The sequence below is a fragment of the Hydra vulgaris genome, chromosome 05 (assembly GCF_038396675.1).
Source record: "Hydra vulgaris chromosome 05, alternate assembly HydraT2T_AEP".
Lineage (NCBI taxonomy): Eukaryota > Metazoa > Cnidaria > Hydrozoa > Anthoathecata > Hydridae > Hydra > Hydra vulgaris.
In genome coordinates, this window is record NC_088924.1 from 3,877,185 (window position 1) to 3,899,577 (window position 22,393).

A 22,393-nucleotide genomic window follows, 5' to 3' on the forward strand; every position below is an offset into this window, starting at 1 on the left:
TATATATGCTGGGGCTTTTTTTATTATTATTTCAATTCACCTCCTCTAGGCCATGAAGCCCACTACAGTCGAGTCCCAATACACAATTTAGTGGAGTTTTTATGCAAAAATCAAGAAAATATCAAACATTTATACTGTATCTCAAAAAAGTTCACCCCCATTCAAAAAGAAGGCTTATGGAGTATAAGAAATGTAGTTTTGCGACACATGTTCTAGTACTTTACGGAAAACCAATAAAAAATGAATAATTAAAATATTTTTACAGTGTATTTGACAATAAGTATTTAATGTTAATAAGTATTTAATGTTAAGTTTTTCTATGCTATGACATAAAGGCACTAAATCTTGCATCACTTTTACAGCATGTTCTACACATATATTTGACCATTGTGCTGATTTGGTGTTGGCTCTGTGTACCAAAATGTCTTCAACAATTTTAATGCTTTTGGATGCTCATTGCATGCTTCTAATAGATTAACAAAACCTGCAGGATTGAAGTATTGATCACCAAACCATATATCACCCTACACCAACCACAGATGAAGTAGCATGCTGCTTGATCAGATTTCGATTCTTGATAGTCTGGTATTAGAATGTAAGCAAGTAGAACAAAAATTGCTCTAGAGTTCCATCTTGCATTGCTTATAGCAGGAAGTGATTTGAAATGTACCTGTGCTTTTAAACTTTCTATAACAAGCTATTAAGTGATGCAGGAAGTCCATGTCATCTCGCCAGCGTGTCTAATTCACTTTCATTAAAGAATTTTCAGTATTCTGAAATAATAACTTTAGGTTTTTGTACTCTTGCAATAATCTTGTCACAAAAGAGTAATAAAGATTTGGTGATGTTGTTGATCTTTTAAAAAGGTCATTCAAGATATGTTTTAAAAGAATATCTAAAATATGGTGTTGGCATCCTATAAAAGTAGGCTTTTCTAGTCAAATGAGGTAGTGGTGTAGTGGTAGAGCGCTCACTTCATAAGTGAGAAGTCCCGAATTTGAACCTAACAATGTCCCCGGTAGTACCGCACTAATCTTGTTTCTCTGCGCAGCGGCCTTGTTCGTCAAGGTTTGTGTTTTGGAGTTATAGAGTCGAGAGAGGGTTATACCACAAATAAGTTGCCTCCTCGTCTGTAGAGGCCTTCTTGGCTTTGAAGAGGTGAACAAAAAAAAAATGGTTTTGAAATGTTTCTGCATGTGTTACTACAGCAATTCTTATTCCTTTATTTGCAGATATTGTGTCAAATAAAATCATTTTTATGGCTGACCATAGTTTATATTCATCCAGCACAAGCTTTATCTTATTAAATATTGCTTCATCTTTTCCATTCCAGCTTGAGCACAACAAATCTAACCTCTCTCTTTTCATTTTTCAAAACAACTACTTGATGTTCCATTTTCTTTATGTGCTTTCCAACAAACTGTAAAGACCACTTTTCATTTTTTAAGTTCTCCATATAATTTGCTTTCATTTTTTCTCCTTCTTTCATAACACCTTTGTAGACACCACTTTGAGTTAAAGTAGAAATAAAAATTCCACCTTTGGATAGAGTTTTGAAGACTTTATGTGCTTTTTTTTTGTGTTTGCTTTTTCGGTACTAATCTTCACAGAAATCACTAAATTTACCACCAAATTTGTTGTTTGTCTTTTAGATGATGATGACGAACTTTCAACATCTTCAGCTTCAGTATCACTGCTGGAACACTGCTCTTCAGTTTCTGAATAACCTCTTTCACTAGCTGATTCATTGAAATCTTAGTCTTGGCTGATGGACGTTTGTTTCTTTATCAACACAAGTTTTCTTGGATGAATACTTTTAGTATCTTCAATTGTGGCACAATATCCAACTCTTCTATTTTTTGATATTTGCAGACTATAAAACAATTGGGTAAAATAAAATTATTATTAGTTCAAAAGAAAACTAAAAGAAGTAATTTTTTAAATTGAAAATATACTTATATACTTTTAAATAATACTCAGTTTTGTTATAAAAATAACAATAATAATAAATAGATGCATGTGTATGGACGCATATCTTCATATATTTGTTATATATTATTGGAGGTGAATCATCCTTTGGCAATGTTTTGGCGTTTTTGTTGGCGGAGGCGTAAACGCAACTACCTTATGTAACTTAATTTTAAAAAATCTTTTAACAATCTGGAAGTGCATTGGTAAGTATAATTTTAAAAAATCTTTTAACAATCTGGAAGTGCATTGGGAAGTATAATTTTAAAAAATCTTTTAACAATCTGGAAGTGCATTGGGAAGTATAATTTTAAAAAATCTTTTAACAATCTGGAATTGGGAAATTCCTCAGTACAAAACTACTTTTTATTATATTCGGCGATTTAAGATTTTGGTAAAAATTTGTCATCCTCCTCAAAAAAAGTCTAGTTACGGGCCTGTTAATCAATGAAATATTTCTGAGACTACTGTTATTCAATGAAAATGTATTTAATGAAATATTGTTTGTTAAAAGTAGATTGATGCAACTTAATTTAAAAAACGGCTTAATGTGTTTTGTATTTTTGTATACTTTATTCATGAACATTATTCAACACTAAGATGGATAAAATAAGTAACACAAAAATAGTCTTACATACATTGAGTTATATTTAGATAAATATAACTCAATGGTCACAATATGTGTTATTTAAAAAAAGATGTTATTTAGAAAAAGGTGTGAAAAATTTCAGTGATTTAAAAGACTTAGTAATTACACCTCAACAAAAGAAAAGTTGAAATTTATCTTATTCAAACTTCTTCAGCGGTTATCTGTGACAAGAATGGTCTTCTTTGAGTGTCTGCGTTCTTTTTTTTTATTCTTTATTTTTTTAACAATATCTTCATTTGCAGTTTCTCTTTAGTATATATTCGTAAAGTATCCTAAATATTGTAATAAAGAACAAATATATATATATATGTAAATAATATATATAATAATAATAATAATATATATATATATATAAATAATATATATATATAAATAATATATATATACATATAAATAATATATATATATATATATACTATATATATATATATATATATATATAATATATATATATATATATATATATATATATATATATATATATATATATATATGTATGTATGTATGGATATATATATATATGTATATATATATATATATATGTATAAATATATATATATGTATATATATATATATGTATATATATATATATAATATATATATATATATATATATATATATATATATATATATATATATATATATGTATTATATATATATATATATATATATATATATATATATATATTATATATATATATATATATATATAAATTAGTAAAAAACACTTATCTAACTTTTATCTTCGACTTGAAGTTTCACCATTGCTGGATCATCAGGAAGAGTTACTAAATCTCAAAAAAAATTCAATTTATTGAAAAAAATATTTTACAGGAAGTTATAAATTATTATAAAATATTTTTAATTACTATATTTTTTTGTTAACGGGAAGTTACAGAAAGTAATTATGAAATAATTTTCTTTGGAATGGGGATAGTCTAATTTGGTCATTTGTTTTTATAATTTTTTAAGAGGTATTTATTTTCGTGCCTACATTTAGAAATTAATTCAGATTTTTTATTTAATAAATTTTCTTGATTTAAATGAGTAATTATTTCAAATTTTTCTTGCAAACATATATATATATATATATATATATATATATATATATATATATATATATATAATATATATATATATATATATATATATATATATGTATATATATATATGTACATATACATTACCCTAATAATTATATATATATAATTATTAGGGTAATTAATAGGGTATATGTATATATATATATATATATATATATATATATATATATATATATATATATATATATATATATATATATATGTATATACCATTACCCTAATAATTATGATGATAGTGATGATGATGACAGTAGATGAATATATATTTATATTCATAAACATATTTTTATAACATTCAAAATTTTATGGGGTACTAATATAATGAATTAAGTCAATGCACATCAATGTGCATCTTATATAAAGTTTTTTGTTAATTTTTTTTTTTTTCTAAAGTATTTATATGATAAAAGTTATAACATTTGGTTATACAAATAAATTAAAATATTATTAAACTTTGTACAGTATGATATAATTATGTTACTATAGTAACTAGAATTGTTAAATATTTAAGCAAGTCCAAAGATTTTCTCAAAATTCATTTTAAATTTTGTTTCTTTATTTTTTTTAACTTTAATTACAAGTGCTACTGCCAACTCATTTTGAAATATGTTATCAGCAATATGTTAATGACATATTTGTGGTAAACAAAGTCTTTCAATATAGTTTTTAATTATTAATTTTTATTATTTGTAGTCATAGCAATTTTGAAAGTTTTCTTGTTTTTATAAATAATTTAAATAAATAAAGCAAATTTTAAATATTTTATAACATTCTTCAGTAATTCTTCTTCTGTAACATCCTCTTGTTATTTGAAGTTGCTTAATTTTTTTTTATGTTATTCTTTTGATAAACTTTACATTTTTAATTTTCTCTGCAAAGTGCACACAAATATCTAAACACTACTGCAGTGCATGCTGGTAACTTTTTTATAATAATATTTCATTATAATACTTTTTTAATATTTATAAAAATCAAAATCTATTGCTATTACTTTTTTTAAATTTTTATATACTATTAAAAAGAAGAATAAAAAATGATTTTAAGTAATTTTATATGTATTCTAAAAAATATAGGGCTCAATCTTTTTTAAAAGAACAGAGCAATAATAAATAGAAAATCATTTATCAATTTTTCATACATCAGTATAAAATAAGAAAAATTGTTTATTATACATCAGTATAAAATAAGAAAAATTGTTTCATCAGTAAAGACTTATCAGAAATTTCAAATAAGTCTTTATTGAAGAAACACAATGTAAAATAAAAAACTTGATAAGTAATTTTCTACTTATATATATATATATATATATATATATATATATATATATATATATATATATATATATATATATATATATATATATATATATATATATATATATATATATATCTAGCAGCTGCACCAGTCATATAATTTGAAAACTCTATGGTGTATTTATTACAGTACTGTTGATTACTAATTCCATAAACAGGTTCATGTTTGTTGTAGGAGTTAGGTTTTAAACAGACAGACTTTTCTGAAGCTCATCAATTATGAGGAAAAAATGTGAAAGGCTCCATGCTGTTTTTTTGATTTTAACTGTTTGTTTTTTTAATGTGACAACACCCTGTGGTGATGCCCTAGTGTTTCCTGAGACATTTTATTTAATTATTTATTTTTTTTATATAAAATGTAGAAGTGTAAATTGAAAATTGTTTAAAAAAATTTCAGCTATTTATTATTTTAAATTACTTTTTTAGATTTTTTTACAACTATGAGAAAATAAAATTTTTTGTAAAATAAATTCTTCTTTTCCATTTTTGCTTTTTGATTTGATTGGAGTTTTGAATTTTTATACCCTGATCAGTCAGAATTTATAAAAAGATTAAAACAATTTTAAATAATTTTTTTTTTATCATTTCATACCTTTCATCATAAAAATCTTTTTGTAGATTTAATTTATTTTTTTCTTGAAAAAACTTTTTAATAAGTTTAAATGTTATATGTTGTAAGTTACAGGTTACAAGTTACAAGTTAATATTTTATAATGTATGTTAGTTTGTTTTAAATCAAATAATTTATAAACTGTTTTTATAAATTGTCATGTTTTTTTAAATGTTGTTTTAGTTATTGTTTTTGTTTTGTTTTTTTTACTATATAGTTTAAATTTTTTTTAGCATAATTTTTTGCAATTAAATAATGAGAGAGTTAAAATGCATGATGATGACGCTCTCAATGCTGGCACCCATCATATAACTTTATTACCTCAAAGTTCTGGAAGTGTTGACAGTTATAGTGTTAGTGCTAACCAAACTCAATATTCAAACCTATGCAATGTATCATATGTTAAAAACAGCTACAATAAAACTGGATCAACAGAGTTGTTTACTCGTCCTATTAGTTCCCCAACGCCACAAATTTATAGTCCATATACCAGTAATCTACACTTAGATCATACATTGACATGTGGCTGGAACAAGTTTAAGCCTCAAAAGCTACAGAAGTTGAATAATGCAAAATGGTTTTTATTTTTTTTAGCTGTGTTTTCTATTTCACAAGGTAACTTTTTGCTTTTTATTAATGGCTGTTTTGAAATGTTTTTAAAGTTAAATAAAATAAAATTTTTAAATTAAATAGAGAAAATAAAAATATTAAATAAAAACCACTTTATTCATTTTTAAATATGACAAGCAACTTTAAATGAATGAAAAGTTATGAAAATGTCTGCAATTGAAAAATATGTAGTTACAACTTTTATAAAAGGTGTTTCAACTATCAAGGTGGAAGTTTGTATTTCACTAAGCAAGGTATTTTACAACTATTTTCCACTTCACTGTTAATTCATTCTTCAATGTTAATTCATTATAAATTACTGCTATTGAGGCTGAGATCGAAATTGAACCTCTTTTTGAGGCTGAGATCGAAAATGCTTTTAAATTTGTCCTACTTTTTTATTATAAATTACTGCCATTGTTAGGCTGTTGAGTCATCAATGATTTTGCTTCAATGATATCACTGCATCAATTTTAAAAACTTTGATGTTTAAAAATTTATTTGAAAAAAAAAAATATATTTATGCAATAGTGGTGTAGTGGTAGAGCGCTTGCTTCATAAGCAAGAAGTTCTGAGTTCAATCCCCACCATGTCCCTAGTAGTACCGTGCTCAACTTGTTTTACCACGCAGCGGCATTGTTCGTCAAGGTTAGTTGTAGAGTTGAGAGAGGGTTGTAACCACAATTAAAGTAGCCTTCTTGGCTGTAGTTGCCTCTCTTTATGATGTGTTAGTTGATTTGACCTGTTGTTGTTGTTGTTATTTCACCTCCCCAAGGCCGAGAAGGCCACTACAGATGAAGAGGCTACTTAATTGTGGTTACAACCCTCTCTCAACTCTATAACTCCAAAATACGAACCCTGACAAACAAGGCCGCTGCGCAGAGAAACAAGTTGAGCGCGGTACTACCAGGGACGTGGTGGAGATTGAACTCGTTTATAAAGCGACCTATATAAATATTGCATTTACTTACTCCATTAAAGCAAATGAACTAAATACGTCACTGCGCCTATTTTATTTGAAAGTACTGTAAATATATATATTAATACTAATTCACCTCACTTAGGCCAAGAAGGCCACTACAGACAAGGCTAACTTACTGCTACTTAATACAAGGCTACTTAATTGTGATTATAACCCTCTCTAAACTCTATAACTTCAAAACATGAACCTTGACAAACAAGGCCACAGAGCGGAGAAACAAGCTAAGCACGGTACTACCAGGGACATAGTGGGGATCGAACTCAGAACATCTCTTATGAAGCAAACATAAAATAATATATATATATATATATATATATATATATTATATATATATATATATATATATATATATATATATATATATATATATATATATGTATGTATATATATATATATATATATATATATATATATATATATATATATATATATATATATAGTATATATATATATATATACAGTTGCAATCAAAAGTTTAGAACATTAAAGTTTATTGCATTAAAAAACACAATTTTCATTAAATTATTCATTTATTTTATCAAAATATACTAGTAACCATTACAATTGACAAAAATAATATCATTGAAACATTAATTAATGTTTTATCTATTAAATACATAAGGTTAATATCATCCGAAGATGAGGGTCTTAGTTTCTGAACTTTGTTTTTAATATGATTTCAGCAGTTTTCAATGGGATTAAGGTCAGGTGAGTTACCAGGCCAGGGGCTAATGATCTTAACCCCATTCTCACGTAACCAACTACTCACAAGCTTGGCCCTGTGACAGGGTGCTCCGTCATGCTGAAACTTGTGGGTATTTGTGATGTTCATGAATAGTTTAAGTTTTTTTTTAGTTATTTCAAAATAAATATGGCAAATCAAAAACCCAATCAAAAGTTCTTACTCTATCTACTTAAAATTAGATTGTTAAGATTAGAGATCTATTTGTCATATATGAATAGAATAATAGAGATCTATTTATCATATATGCATAGAATAATAGAGATCTATTTGTCATATATGCATAGATCCCTAAAAGATATTTTTTATGCCACTTCTTACTTATTACATATTTTTAGTCATTTAATACCCATACCCTAAACCATCAGTCAATTTATGTACTGAAAATTGTGTGTATCTTTATTTCAATATTGTATTGTGTCATAGCATAAATTAGCATAAACCTAAGCTAAGATCCATTACAGAAATGACATGATTCTTTAAAATTTTAGATTAGTTGTTTGAGGTTCTTAAAAAATATTTAAGTAATTTTGCATAAAATTTCTATTTTCAAATATAAACTGGTATTTAGATGTTAATAACTTTAGTAAAAGTTGTTTATATGGATCTGTTTTTTCAAGGTATTTCATGGTTTACTAAAACTAAAGTGATTCTAATGTTATAAAATTTAAAAAAATTTCTGATTTTCTTCCTTTTGTTCTCTCTATGTAATTTGTCAAAGTATGCAATTTTTTTCAAAATCTGTCATAGCATGCTACCATAAAACCTAAATAAAATAATAAAAGATAATATTCACAAATAATAACAATACTTTCTTATTTTTACATTTTATCTAGGCATGATTATAAATGGTTTCACAAATGTTGGTCTATCAACTTTAGAAAAGCAGTTCAAGTTCAGTAGTAAGCAGTCAGGGATGATTGTTGCTGCAAAAGAATGTTCTTCATTACTTCTGATAGCTTTTCTTAGTTTTTATGGTAGCTTTGGCAACAAGCCAAAATATCTTGGTTATGGTGCTATGGTAACTGCATTTGGGTGCTTATTGTATGTTTTACCCCATAGTTTAACCGGTAAACACATCCCAGATAATGTGTCTGTTGTATTAAGTCAGGAACTTTGTGCAACTGACTCTAATTTTAAACGAACAGGTTCAGAAGTAAAATGTGAAGTTAAAAACTCTTTGGAGGGATACTATTGGTTCATCTTCATTTTGTCTAAGTTGTTAGTTGGTGCAGGCACAGCTCCTTTGTTTACATTGGGTGCAGCTTATATAGATGAAAATGTTAAACCCAAAGTAGTGCCTATATATCTTGGGGTTTGGTATGTCTCAACCTCTTTTGGACCAGGTTTAGGATTTTTAGCTGGTGGGTCTTTACTAAATGTTTATGTAGATCTAATTCAGGTTAGTATTTTTTAACTCTTTATAACTTTTTTAAACTTTTCACTTTTCAACAGACACAAAAGAACTTTATATACAGAACTTTAATATAATAATAAAAAAATAAGAATTAAGTAAATAAATCAGAAATAAATTAAATAAATTAGAAAAAAAAGAAAAAAATAATAATACTTAAAATGTACATGTTAATACAAAAAAAAAAAAAAAAAGTTTGCTGAATTTTGTTGTAACTTTTTTCTTCATTAATAGATACTAAAAGCCCCAACAGATTGCAATTACACGATGTTTATATATATATATATATATATATATATATATATATATATATATATATATATATATATATATATATATATATATATATATATATTTCTTTGACAGGCTGTTTCTCCTTCTGTGGGTTTATCAGGAAGCTTCCTTATGAACTTATAGAAGTAGAAATAGTCTGTCATAAAAAAATTAGAGAAGTGTTTTTGCTAATTTACTATTGCTCTGTTCTTTAAGAATATTGACCACTCTATTTGTAGAATATATTAATGTAATTTTTATTTTATAGCAATTTTATATATGCCTAAATGATTTAGTCAAGCAATTTTTATTATTTTTTAATATTTAAATTAGCCTAAAGACATCTTTCAAATAGTAAGATAAAAGAAGTAATTAATTTTGTAAAAACCATTTAAACATTTGAATGACCTTTTGGTAAAAATGTTTGTTAGAAAAGTCTGAAAAACAATTATGTTCAATATAAGCACTTTTTACAAGTGAAACAAATTTATGTAAAATTCAAAACAAAGAAATTTTGATTTCTATTTCAATTTTATTTTAAAATATTTCTATAACTTGTTTAATGATTTAAAATTTATTCTTTCTTAGAAAATTTTTATCAATTACAATTCTTATTTTGATGTTTTTTCCTTCTTTTAAGTTTTTATTTATTTCAAAAAAGTGACATTTCTTGTAAACCCATACCAAGGCTGCATCAAAAGTGTGCACACAAAACTTAAGTTGAACTTTTTTTCATAAGGCAATTGGAAGTAAAATGATATATACAATGATTTTGATAAACGCTACTTTGTAACTTAAAATAGTTTTGTTTTTTGTTTTTTGTTTTTTTTGTTTTCACATCAAAATAGCTGATAAAGTAATTAAATTTTTTATTTTTTGCAAGAAGTTATACTTTTCATTTGTTACTAACTTTTAAGAATTAAAAAATCATTGTTAGTTGCAAAGTTGCAATTATGGACTTTATTAATTTTTAACTTAAATGTCTAGAAAAAAAAGAAATTAGTTTAAATATTTTTATTATATTATGTTATATATTAAATATTTTTTTAAATTTTGTTGATCATTAGTATTTAATATTATAATATATATATATATATATATATATATATATATATATATATATATATATATATATATATATATATATATATATACATACATACAGTGGCGAGCAAAATAATTGGTGCGAACCAAAAAATTAACAAATACGAGAATATCTTTGAAACAAATAAAATAAAAGTTTGAATTTTTATTAGAACTTTTATTTTATTACATAAATAAACAGAAATTAATAAAAATTAAGCCATTCTAAAACTTTTACATTATTGGTCGTAAACCACTCTTTCGCAGCTTTGGATGTATGTTTTGGGTCGCAGTCCTGTTGGAAATGCCAAATTATCGGCATATTTTCTTCGGCAAATGGCAACATGACATTATTTAGTATGTCTACGTATGTATATTGGGTCATAATATCTTTGATCCAAAAAACTTTTTTGAAAAACCATTTGGATCAAAGATATTATTTTCTTTCTATCGCTGTGCAATGTTTTCCTCGTCCCATTTTATATCTAATTCTAATTCAATACAAATATGATATGTTATTATTTTATATAAGTTGCATAAATATTGACCTTACCTTTATATCAACAACAAATAAAAATAATAAAATGTTTTTAATCCTACAGCAAACAGGTTAAAATAAACACACACCTATTATTTTGCTCCACCAAATTTGTAGGTTAAATATATAAATAGGGTATTCCCCTCATAAATTTGTAAGAAATTGGAAATATACTGCTCTCTGTTATAATAAAATAAGCATAGTTTGTGTAGCAATCAGTTCCTAGATGTCACTTTATAAAATATACTGTAAAATGTCAATTTAAGTGAAATTTATTATTTACACCTATTATTTTGCTCGCCACTGTATACAGTAGCGTCCAAAACTAATTGGACAAACACCTTTTAGGTTATATTTTTTCATCAAGTTAACATTTTAAAGTGAAATTTTGCATAAGCATGTCAAATTATACTACAATTATGAAAGAGAAAACAAAAATTCAAATTTGGGAGTAATTACTCAAAATTTTAATAAACGAATGGAAATGATTGGCTCAAAAGTAATTGGACAAACTAAATATGTTGTTTAAAAAAAAAACTTTCTCAACAAAGGATAAGTTTTCAGCATTTTTTATAAAGATTTCTGTTAAATAATATTTATGTTACATAGTGTTATATTCTGTTACATAATGTATATAATCTGTGCATAATCCTAGTAATTCGTTGGAAAACCTTTTGCCACAATGACAGCATTACATCTAGGTGGCATTGAATCAACCAAATTAATTAAAACATCAATTGGTATTTCCTCCCTAGTGCGCTTAATCAACTCAAACAAATCATGCTGACTAGATGGTTTCCGAACACTAATTTTTCTCTCAATATGTTCCCAAAGATGTTCAATTGGGTTCAGGTCCGGAGATTGTGATGGCCATTCCAAGATATGAAATTTCTTTTGAGCCCAAAATTCTGTGACTAGCTTGGAGGTGTGTTTTGGATCGTTGTCATGTTGGAAAGTCTAACCATGCAACATTTTGTCTTTTGCATGTGGCAGCATTATATCTTTGATTATTCCTTTATACATGTTTTGGTTCATAATGCCTTGAACTCGATAGATTGGACCTACTCCATCATGGCTAAAACATGACCAAACCATTACTGAACCACCACCATGCTTTACTGTACGAACTTGGTACTTAACATCATTTGGAAGATATATTGGGCGTCAAACATATTTAATACCATCAGAACCAAACACATTAAACTTTGACTCATCATTCCATAGTATTTTTGACCATTGGTTTGCTGTCCAATTTAGATGTTTTTTAGTGAATTTTAACCGTACTCTAAGGTTTGTTAACAGGACGACAGTTAAAAAGGTTGTTTTGTTTTAAGCGACACTTTACTGTTGCATAAGAGCAAGAAATTTGATGTGACTGTAAACTCTCTATGAATTTCTTTTGCACTCTTACAACATTATCTTGGAAAAAAGTTGTTGATTTCAAGCATCCTGACTTTGTTGAAACTTGGAAGTGACTCTGTTGTTGAAAAACTTTTAATGTATAACCAACTGTTGATTGCGGAATGTTCATATCTATTGAAATTTGTTGCGCATTCTTATAAGATGCTTGTACAATCAACTTTTTCACTGCCTCGCTTAAATATTTATTATGTCCCATTGCAAATTATTGATCAGTGAATGTTTTTATAAAAATCTACCTTCAGAAAAAGAAGTTAAATTAGTCTAACGTTGTTAGAATTTAGTTTGTCTGATTACTTTTGAGCCAATCATTTCCATTCTTTCACCAAAATTTTTAGTAATTACTCCCAAAAGGGATTTTTTATTTTGTTTTTCATAATTGTAGTATAATTTGACACGCTTAAGCGAAATTTCATTAAAAATTGTTAACTTAATGAGAAAATATAACAAAAAAGGTGTTTGTTCAATTACTTTTGGACGCTGCTGTATATATATATATATATATATATATATATATATATATATATATGTATATATATATATATATATATATATATATATAGAACCCTTAGATGTTGTCCGAAAGTTTTTTCCATATTTTGTTGACAAAAAGTAAAAATTAAAATGCAAGACCGGAATTTTTTTTTTTTAACAATGATAGACTGCCTGCCCCGACCAAACCCTCAGTCGATGTAGCAGCACTCCCTTGCGGGTCAGGCTATTTGTCAGTCGATGTAGCAGCACTCCCTTGCGAGTCAGGCTATTTGTCAGTTGGTGTAGCAGCACTCCCTTGCGAGTCAGGCTATAAAAAAGTCGATGTAGCAACACTCCCTTGCGAGTCAGGCTATAAGATAGTCGATGTAGCAACACTCCGCGCATGATTTACAGTAAAAAAAATAAAAATAAAAACATTTTATTAAAAAAAATAAAAATAAAAACATTTTATTAAAAAAAATAAAAATAAAAACATTGTTTATATTGTTAAAAACATTCAGAATGTTTTAAAAACATTCAGAATGTTTTTAAAAACATTCTGGTCAATTAAATTTGCGTTTTTGTGGTTTTTTTATATAACAATTAATTTGTAATTAAATTAATGGTTTTGACTTTCGTCCAACGCGAAAATGTTGGACGAAAGTCAAAAGTAATTAAAAGTGACGTATGTGTTGGCGTAAGAATCACTTTTTTCCTTCCGCTCTTCCCAAAGCCAACAAACTATAGATCTATATATATATATATATATATATATATATATATATATATATATATATATATATATATATATATATATATATATAAATTTAACTTATAAAGAAGGTCGCATTTAGGTTGGCATTATGCTGACCCTAGTTCCAAGGGTTGTATATATATATATATATATATATATATATATATATATATATATATATATATATATATATATATATATATATATATGTATGTATGTATGTATGTATGTATGTATGTATGTATGTATGTATTAGGGTAGAGCCATTTTCATAGCAAAAAAAGAAAGTTCAAAAATCAATATTCCCGAAACACGAATCAATGTCTATTAATTTTAAGAAGACAGTAAAGAAATAATGATTTTGATGAGATCTTAATCTTTTTTGATGAGATTTTAATCTATCCCTCTTTGGATTCTAAATTGGTGACAGGTCCTAATATTTATGAATTTTTTTTCTTTCTAAACCATATCAACCTTGGACTCAAAAAAGCAGAAAAAATGCTTGTTTTATAAATAACAGTTTTATTTAAAAAAATTTTTGGGTTAAAAAAATATTTGCAACAATATACTAAAAACCCTCGTTTTGTTGAAGACTTTTTGAATATTTTATAAAAAAAACGAATCTATTTTTTATTTTTTTAGTTTTAAAGAATATTTTCAAAATCAGCCTATTATTCTGCTTCTTTTCAGTACCAGGTTTACATATTGATAGAAGAAAAAAAATGTCAACAATATTATTATTATTTATTTATTTGTAAGTGAAAAATGTACAAAATATAAAATGGTGAGACAGGTAATTACTAAATTATTCTTATGTAACACCAAAAAAACAAAAAAAGAAAATTCAATATGAGTAAATGTGAAAAAACCAAGTTAGTAGACTGTGTGACAATTTCATACTTTTTTAAATTCGATTTGAATGCTGACAGCGAGGGCGAGTTTACTAATGTGGTCAAGAAGTGAGTTCCATACTTTAATGATTCTTTAGCTGTAAAAAAATATTCTAGTATTATTAATATATTTATTACGTGGAGTAAACTTTTGTGAATGATTCTAGTAAAATATTTCGAATTGAAAAATGGAAAAATTAGGACCCTTCAAAAATTTAGAATCCAAAGAAGAACCTCAAGAACTCATCTAAATTTAAAAAAAAAAAGTAAGATTCTTTTTTCACCAAAAGACATCAATTCGCAGCTAAGGCAAATTAAATTTAAAAAATTTTTAAAATCGCTTCACCCTAGTATATATATTTAATTATATGTATGTATATATATATATATATATGATATATATATATATATATATATATATATATATATATATATATATATATATATATATATATATATATATATATATATATATATCTGTATACATGTAATAACATTTCTACATTGTTTTTGTTGAGTTAATTTTTCAATTCAACTTGTTTTGAGGTAATTTATTATATTGTGGTAGTTAAAAAAATGTCCTTAAAAAAGAAGAACTTTATGACATCAAATTTATATTATGTTATTGAATTAATCCTTTCTTTCCCAATGTTGCCATTTGGTAACGCAAACTTTCAATTCAAAAATCAAACCCTGTTTTATCTTTTTTTTTAATTTTAAGTAATGCTTAAATTTTGCTACTTCCTACTAGATGACAACATGTGCAATTTAAAAATGATCTTGCCAATTCGCAATTGTTTTTTGAAAATATTGAATGTCATTGTAACTTTTTTTTTTTTAAATTTCATAAATTGGGAAAGAAAGGGTTAAGCAATTTTTATTTAAAGCAAGGCCTGAAGTATATATGAAGATCTGATACAGGTATATTTTGTATTAGGGAGTAATGGTTTTAGACCAAGTGAGTAGTAAAGATGAAATAGAAGAAATAATTTAAAGCATATTTTTCATGTTTATAGTGGTTTCTCTTGACATCACATAATTTTTTTTTTATTATATTCTCTAGATCAAATTAACTCAAGTTATTTTGAGCTAAGCATATATAATGTGAACTGATGGATGACATACAATGCACAGAAACATGATGGCTAACTTAAATGATGGCAAACATACTTGATGGAAAAAATAGATGATGGTTAACATACTGGCAGACAAACATTATGGATACACTTCAACACAAACGAACAATACTTAAACATCAACATCAACATCAAACATATGTAATAAGTACTAATATAATTACTAATAGCAAACATACAATGCACAAAAACATGATGGCAGACCTACATGATGCACAGAGGCAGACATGATTGCAAAAATATAATGGCATAAATACATAATAGCAGACAAACATGATAAACTTTATATGTAAAATGTACAAACTTTAATATAAATAAATTTTATACTTTTACATGAACAAAAAATAGACAACACTTATAAACCTAAACATAAAATTCTTACAATTCTTTTAGCTTCAACAAAACCTCACAAAATCTTTAACTTTAACATAAAACATACAAATGCTTTTAACTACAATAACTTCAGCATGACAATTCTACTAATAATCAATCCACAAAAGCTTTACTTTATATGTTTATATTTTATTCAACAAAACTATTTTATGCCTTTTTTTTAATGTTTTTTTGTGTTACATATGGTTATTGTAATTTTTTTTTCATATCACAGCCTGCTGGAATTCATTTAAACCCAGAAGATCCCAGGTGGATTGGAGCTTGGTGGATTGGGCATTTGTTTGGTGGAATTCTTATTTTCATATCTTCATGGGCATTATTAGCCTACCCACAATCAATGCCTGGTGCAAAAGAAATTCGTGCGCAAGCCATACGAGATGGATCGATAAGACCAGAGGATAAAAAGCTTCAAGGCAAACTAGCTGATATGATTCCTGCAACAATGAATTTACTGAAAAATTCTACATTTATGTTTAATACTTTGGCCTTAACTTGTGGTACTATAATAGCTACTGGCCTTGGCCCATTTGTAGTTAAATATCTTCAAGCTCAGTTTGGGGTTTCCACCATGCATGCTGGTGTTGCTTCAGGTATTACACTAATACCTGGTACAGCTGGTGGTATATTTATTGGAAGCTATTTAATGCGGCAATTTCATGGCAAAGATACTTGTGAGGGAGCATCAAGATATTGTTTTTTTTTCCAAGTAATTGCTGTTTTGTCAGTGGCATCCTTTCTTATACCTGGATGCAGATCTCCCATAGTAGCTGGAGTACATAAACCATATTTCAATCAGTAATTTTTTTTTTTAATATATTGTAAAACACATTATACAAACATTTAATGGAAAAATTAAAGCTGACACAACAATATATATATACATACATTGGTATTTATATAAGCAATGGTATACATATAAACATTGGACATCAAATGTTTATAAAATTACATGAGCTAACCAATACATACAATATGATAGTTAGCTAACACATCAGTCACACAACCAGTACATTAACCAATGCATTATCTTACCAACACTTTAATACATTAAAATATATTTAGAAGTTCATATATGTATTAGTATAACATCCCTTCATTTCCAAATTATTTCTGTTTCATTATTGCATGAATAGGAGGAATCATCAAAGATAAATATCAAGCAAGGTTTGAGATTTCCATTGCTAAGTCAGCATTGCAAACATTATCAGAAACTATAATCTATATTCTATACTTTCAAAAATAGACATATCTCTTGCCATCCATGAGTTGACATAATGCAGTTAATTCCGATGCTTTAAACTAGATTATTTAAATTTTTGTTCATTCTGATTTGTTGCATATAGACCTTTCTGGCTCTTCAAATGTTTAAACTGATTTGTATATGGTCATGTATGGTTGTCCAAGTTCTTAATTCAGAATCAAATTTGGTCACATATGATTGGTCAAATTTTTACAAAAAATAATTTGTATTGATATTTTATTTGGTTTTGCTTTATTTTTTCATCTTTTTTATTAGATCTACCTTAAGTTTGATATCAGACTGCAACCATCAATGCAAGTGTAGTGATTTAAGTTATAACCCGGTTTGTGGTGTAGACAACCTTACTTACTTTTCACCATGTCATATGGGATGTCTAAAGATTTTAGAAGATGAATCTGTAAGTTTTGAATTTTTAAAAATATTTTTTTTTAATGTTTTAAACTTCTAGATTTTGCTGCTTACTAAATACAATTTTAATTTTTTAAATGCAGAAATATAGTGAATGTTCCTGTATTAATCAAACATCAACAGAGAGACTAGTAGTCAATACTTCAGGTGAAACAGATCAATTACCAACACAAATAATGGCTTATGTAGGTGAATGTGATAGAGGGTGCAAGAACATGGTGCCATTTTTGTGTGGTATAGTCTTAATGTTAGTGCTAAACTTTGTTAATGCAGTCCCAAATAAGATGGTTGTCATGAGGTGAGCAAATAAAAGTCATTTTTATCATTTATGTTAAACACCACATTATATTATGCACCAGTTTTGTAGCAATTTTTTGTTCGCTTTTTTACTTAACTTTGTTTTAAGCTTAAAACATTTTTTCAGATGCGTGCCTGACAATGAAAGAGCTTATGCTTTGGGTGTTCAATGGATTTTCTTGACTCTGCTTGGAGCAATTCCTGGTCCACTTTTATTTGGAATTTTTATTGATAAATCATGTAATATGTGGGAAACAAATTGTAGCAAGGCTGGTAATTGTATTTTGTACGATAATGTTACACTTAGTTACCAGCTTACATTAGGAATATTTATATTACAAGGTAGGTTTAAAAAGAATAAATATTTCAGCATTTTGCTGAAAATTGTGATAAATTACATAAAAAATTTTCTTATTTCATATTAATATTGTATTATAATGTAATGAAAATGCAATTTGCCTGGATGCATTGGTTTGGATTTGGGATTTTATTTTTTATTTAAAATTTCAAAAACAAAATAAATAAACAAAGAAGCAAATAAAATTACATAAATAATAATAATAACAGTTGGCATAATAATAGTAATAATAAATAGTAACAGTAATAATAGTAATAATAATAATAATTGTAATTATTTTACTACTAATAATAATAAAATAACAGCTTTACCGTAAAATGAAAAATCAACAGTAAAAATAAAAACAGCAAACATTACTCCTTTTAATTAAAACACATAGAATAAAATAAACCAATCATACATTGAATAAGTTTTTCACTAATTATAATTACAGTACTGTTGACAACAGAAATTCAAAAAATCTTCAATAAAGAAATAAAGATTTTGATAATCTAAGAATTTGAGGTTTTGCGAAAATGTTGTTCAACATTAAGTAGAATTAAAGAGGTGAGAAGCTTCTTTTTTCTAGAGCTGCCCAGTCACCAGCAACAACAACATCAACAGCAACAAACAGTTTGTAACTGTTTTATTTTCTCATTAGGGTTATCTAATCACAATTGCTTTCACTCATTTTTCGAAAAACACTTGAAACCAGTTGAAAGAAGACAAAAACCAACAATTTTAGTTTTCAGTGCCTTTCATGTAAAGCTTTTTTTATAAAAGTTTTTTTATAAAACTTTTTTTTTTTCAAGTTTTCTTTTTAAAGATTTTTCTACAAGATTTGATTTTTTAAAAAAGAACAATATGTTCATGATATGGTCATAAAAAATATAATTTCTTTGGGCTTTTTTCAATATTTGATAGAGAATTTGACCAAGAGAGTGTAGCCAAGAAGGTTATTAGATTTTTTTATTTTTCTTCTTTTTATCAATGAGTTTTTTGAAGTCATTGTGTTGAGTTGATTTGAGTTGGTTGTACCATTCTCAATGCTTTTAAGTGATGGCTCGTAGAATTGGATTAGTTTTTTTCTTTTTGTTGTTGCGATGCCGCAAGATGAAATAGTGGAGCACTGTATAAAGTATTTGTATAAAGATATTTAGATGCTTGAAGTATATCTAGTTGGCTGTAACCCATTATAAATACAAACCTGTACTTATTTCTTTTATCCACCAAAATTTTAATGTTAAGATTTTTGTTTCAAGATTAAAACACATGGTGTAAATGTTGACTTATGCAACCTAGTGTTTGTGACTGGATGACTCATGCAACCTAGTATTTGTGATTATTGACTTAAGCAACCTAGTATTTGTGACTGTTTACTTATGCAAGCTTGGAATTTATAAGTATTGGAGGAATATTGTATTTTTGTTTGAATGGTTACCAACTATTGATAAAAAAAATTTTTTTTATCATTGACTTCTGCCTAACCTGCTCACAATTGATTGTTTCATTGTTGCTGTTGCTATGTTGCTATTTTGTTAACAACTAATTGAAGTTGATTATCAGAATAAGATTTACCGATAAAAATTAGCAGCAAAAATTTAATATGTGAGCAATGATGTAGAATTTAAATTATCAAAAATTTAAGAATATAAGAACGTTTGAAAATCTATAGGGGTCATTTTTTTCAAAAAGTAAACAAAACCAATGACATTTTACATTTAAATCAAAGTTCACCTATTTTTACAGAAAATTAGGGATAAGAAAATATCATAACCTTAATGAACATAAATGTTTAAGAGTTGTTTACTTTAAACATCTGAAAACCTTGTTTACTTTAAACATCTGAAAACCTTGTTTACTTTAAACATCTGAAAAACTTGTTTACTTTAAACATCAGAAAACTTCTACTTATATGATGAGAATAAGGTGGTTTTTATTGTAATTGTTATATTTTTTATTATAATTGTTATATTTTTTATTATAATTGTTATTATTAGCATAGACGAAAATTTGTTTTATTGGTGGTCAAAATATGAATAACTTTTTGTTTATTGACTCCTCCATAATTTACAAAACATTTTGCAATATCCTTATTTTGCAATATTAAACCATACAAAAGTTTTTCATATCATTCTTGTCTCAACTACCCAAAAAGTAGATTTACATTAAAGCTTATACATAAGTAAGACAGAAGTCGAAGATGTGAAGCCACATCACTTCTGACAAATATATAAATGTAAAAATTGTAACTATGAGTGTCACTTGTTTATTTAAAGTATTTTTTTATTATTAAAAGTTCAATAAATTGAGTCACAGAAAAAAACCTTATTATGATTTTACAGTTTTAGCAGCAGTGTTTTACTTCCTTTCGTGGAAAACAATAAAACCTCCTTCCCTTGTAAATAGGCCTTTTAAAGACTCCGAAGAGTGTTGCGTTAATCCAAGTAATATATCAATTGATAATTCAAAAATAATTTTAAACAACTCTGCAAAGAAAGATAGCATTCCAAAAATATCTCTTCTTCGTGCTACTTGACAATATTTGTCAACGAGAATTTATTCATCATTGTGAATTTATTGGTCTTTTTTATTATTATTTTTTTTTATTTGCAATTTTTTACTTTTACATATTTTTTAATAATTGATTTTTGTATTAAGTATTAATTTTTTTTTTTTTTTTTGACTATAGTCTCAAACCGTTCAAATTTTTTAACTTAATATGCAAATTTGCTAACTCTCATATAAGAACATAGTAAATTTTATTAAAATAAAGTGTTTTAATTTATTAATTTTGAAATGTTTAAGGTTACCATTTTGAACCTAGCAAGTTTTTTAGTAAATACAGTGAACAAGTATCACAACGTCATTTTCTGAATAGGAACTTATATTATTTGTAAAAAATTATTTTTCATTAAAAATTTATTTTTATTAAAAATTGTTGGCCAATTTGTATATAAAAGTACATTATTAATTTTGAACATTTTGAACTATTTTTTCCTTCTTTTTAAAAAAATATATTTATTTGAATATTTATTATGTGTATTGTATATTATATATATATATATATATATATATATATATATATATATATATATATATATATATATATATATATATATATATATATATACATATGTATATATATATATATATATATATATATATATAAATATATATATATATATATATATATATATATATATATATATATATATATATATATATATATATATATATATATATATATATATATATATATATATATATATATATATATATATTGTTTTATATGTATATTTTATATTTGGTGTTAACACATTTTTATAATAAATCACTTCTCCATTTTTAAAAAGTTTTAATTTGAATTTTTTTTTATGGAAAAAGTATTTTAAAAAACTTTTAGTTTTTTTTTTAAAACCCTATATTAACTTCTACGTGTTTATTAATTAAAATTTGTTTAGTCACCAGTTATGTGATTTCAAATAACTAAAAGCATTGAATGAATTGAGAATGCATTCAATTACGCTGCGTATAGCAAGTCCTCTGGCATATAAATTATTTAAAAATGTGCAGCGTGTTTATGTCATACATAGCTTATAGCATACATCGATTTTAAAGAATATAAAAGGTGAATCACAGTATATGTGGTGTACAAAACCTTTAGTGTACACTGATAACTAGATGCCGAACTATGCTTAGGCTAGAATTGTCAAGGTTTTTCGGCAGGAGAACGCAAT

The 22,393-nt window shown here is 25.8% G+C and overlaps 1 protein-coding gene across 1 annotated transcript; it reads left to right on the forward strand.

Annotated features, from left to right (window-relative positions):
* Positions 1-4,496: 4,496 nt before the first annotated feature.
* On the forward strand, positions 4,497-21,320 carry LOC136071802 (solute carrier organic anion transporter family member 4C1-like). Its single transcript, XM_065797131.1, has 8 exons — positions 4,497-4,637; positions 5,877-6,258; positions 8,813-9,378; positions 16,565-17,145; positions 17,867-18,008; positions 18,103-18,317; positions 18,444-18,658; positions 20,999-21,320. The coding sequence occupies exons 1-8, from the start codon at positions 4,632-4,634 to the stop codon at positions 21,190-21,192; spliced, it is 2,301 nt and encodes a 766-aa protein (XP_065653203.1). The 5' UTR covers positions 4,497-4,631; the 3' UTR covers positions 21,193-21,320.
* The last annotated feature ends 1,073 nt before the right edge of the window (positions 21,321-22,393 follow it).

Bases quoted from the DNA above. Each gene is read 5' to 3' on its own strand.
- LOC136071802 (XM_065797131.1), top strand. The intron at 17,146-17,866 runs GTAATTTTTTTT...CTTTTTTATTAG, and splicing joins CATAAACCATATTTCAATCA to ATCTACCTTAAGTTTGATAT. The intron at 18,659-20,998 runs GTAGGTTTAAAA...ATGATTTTACAG, and splicing joins AGGAATATTTATATTACAAG to TTTTAGCAGCAGTGTTTTAC.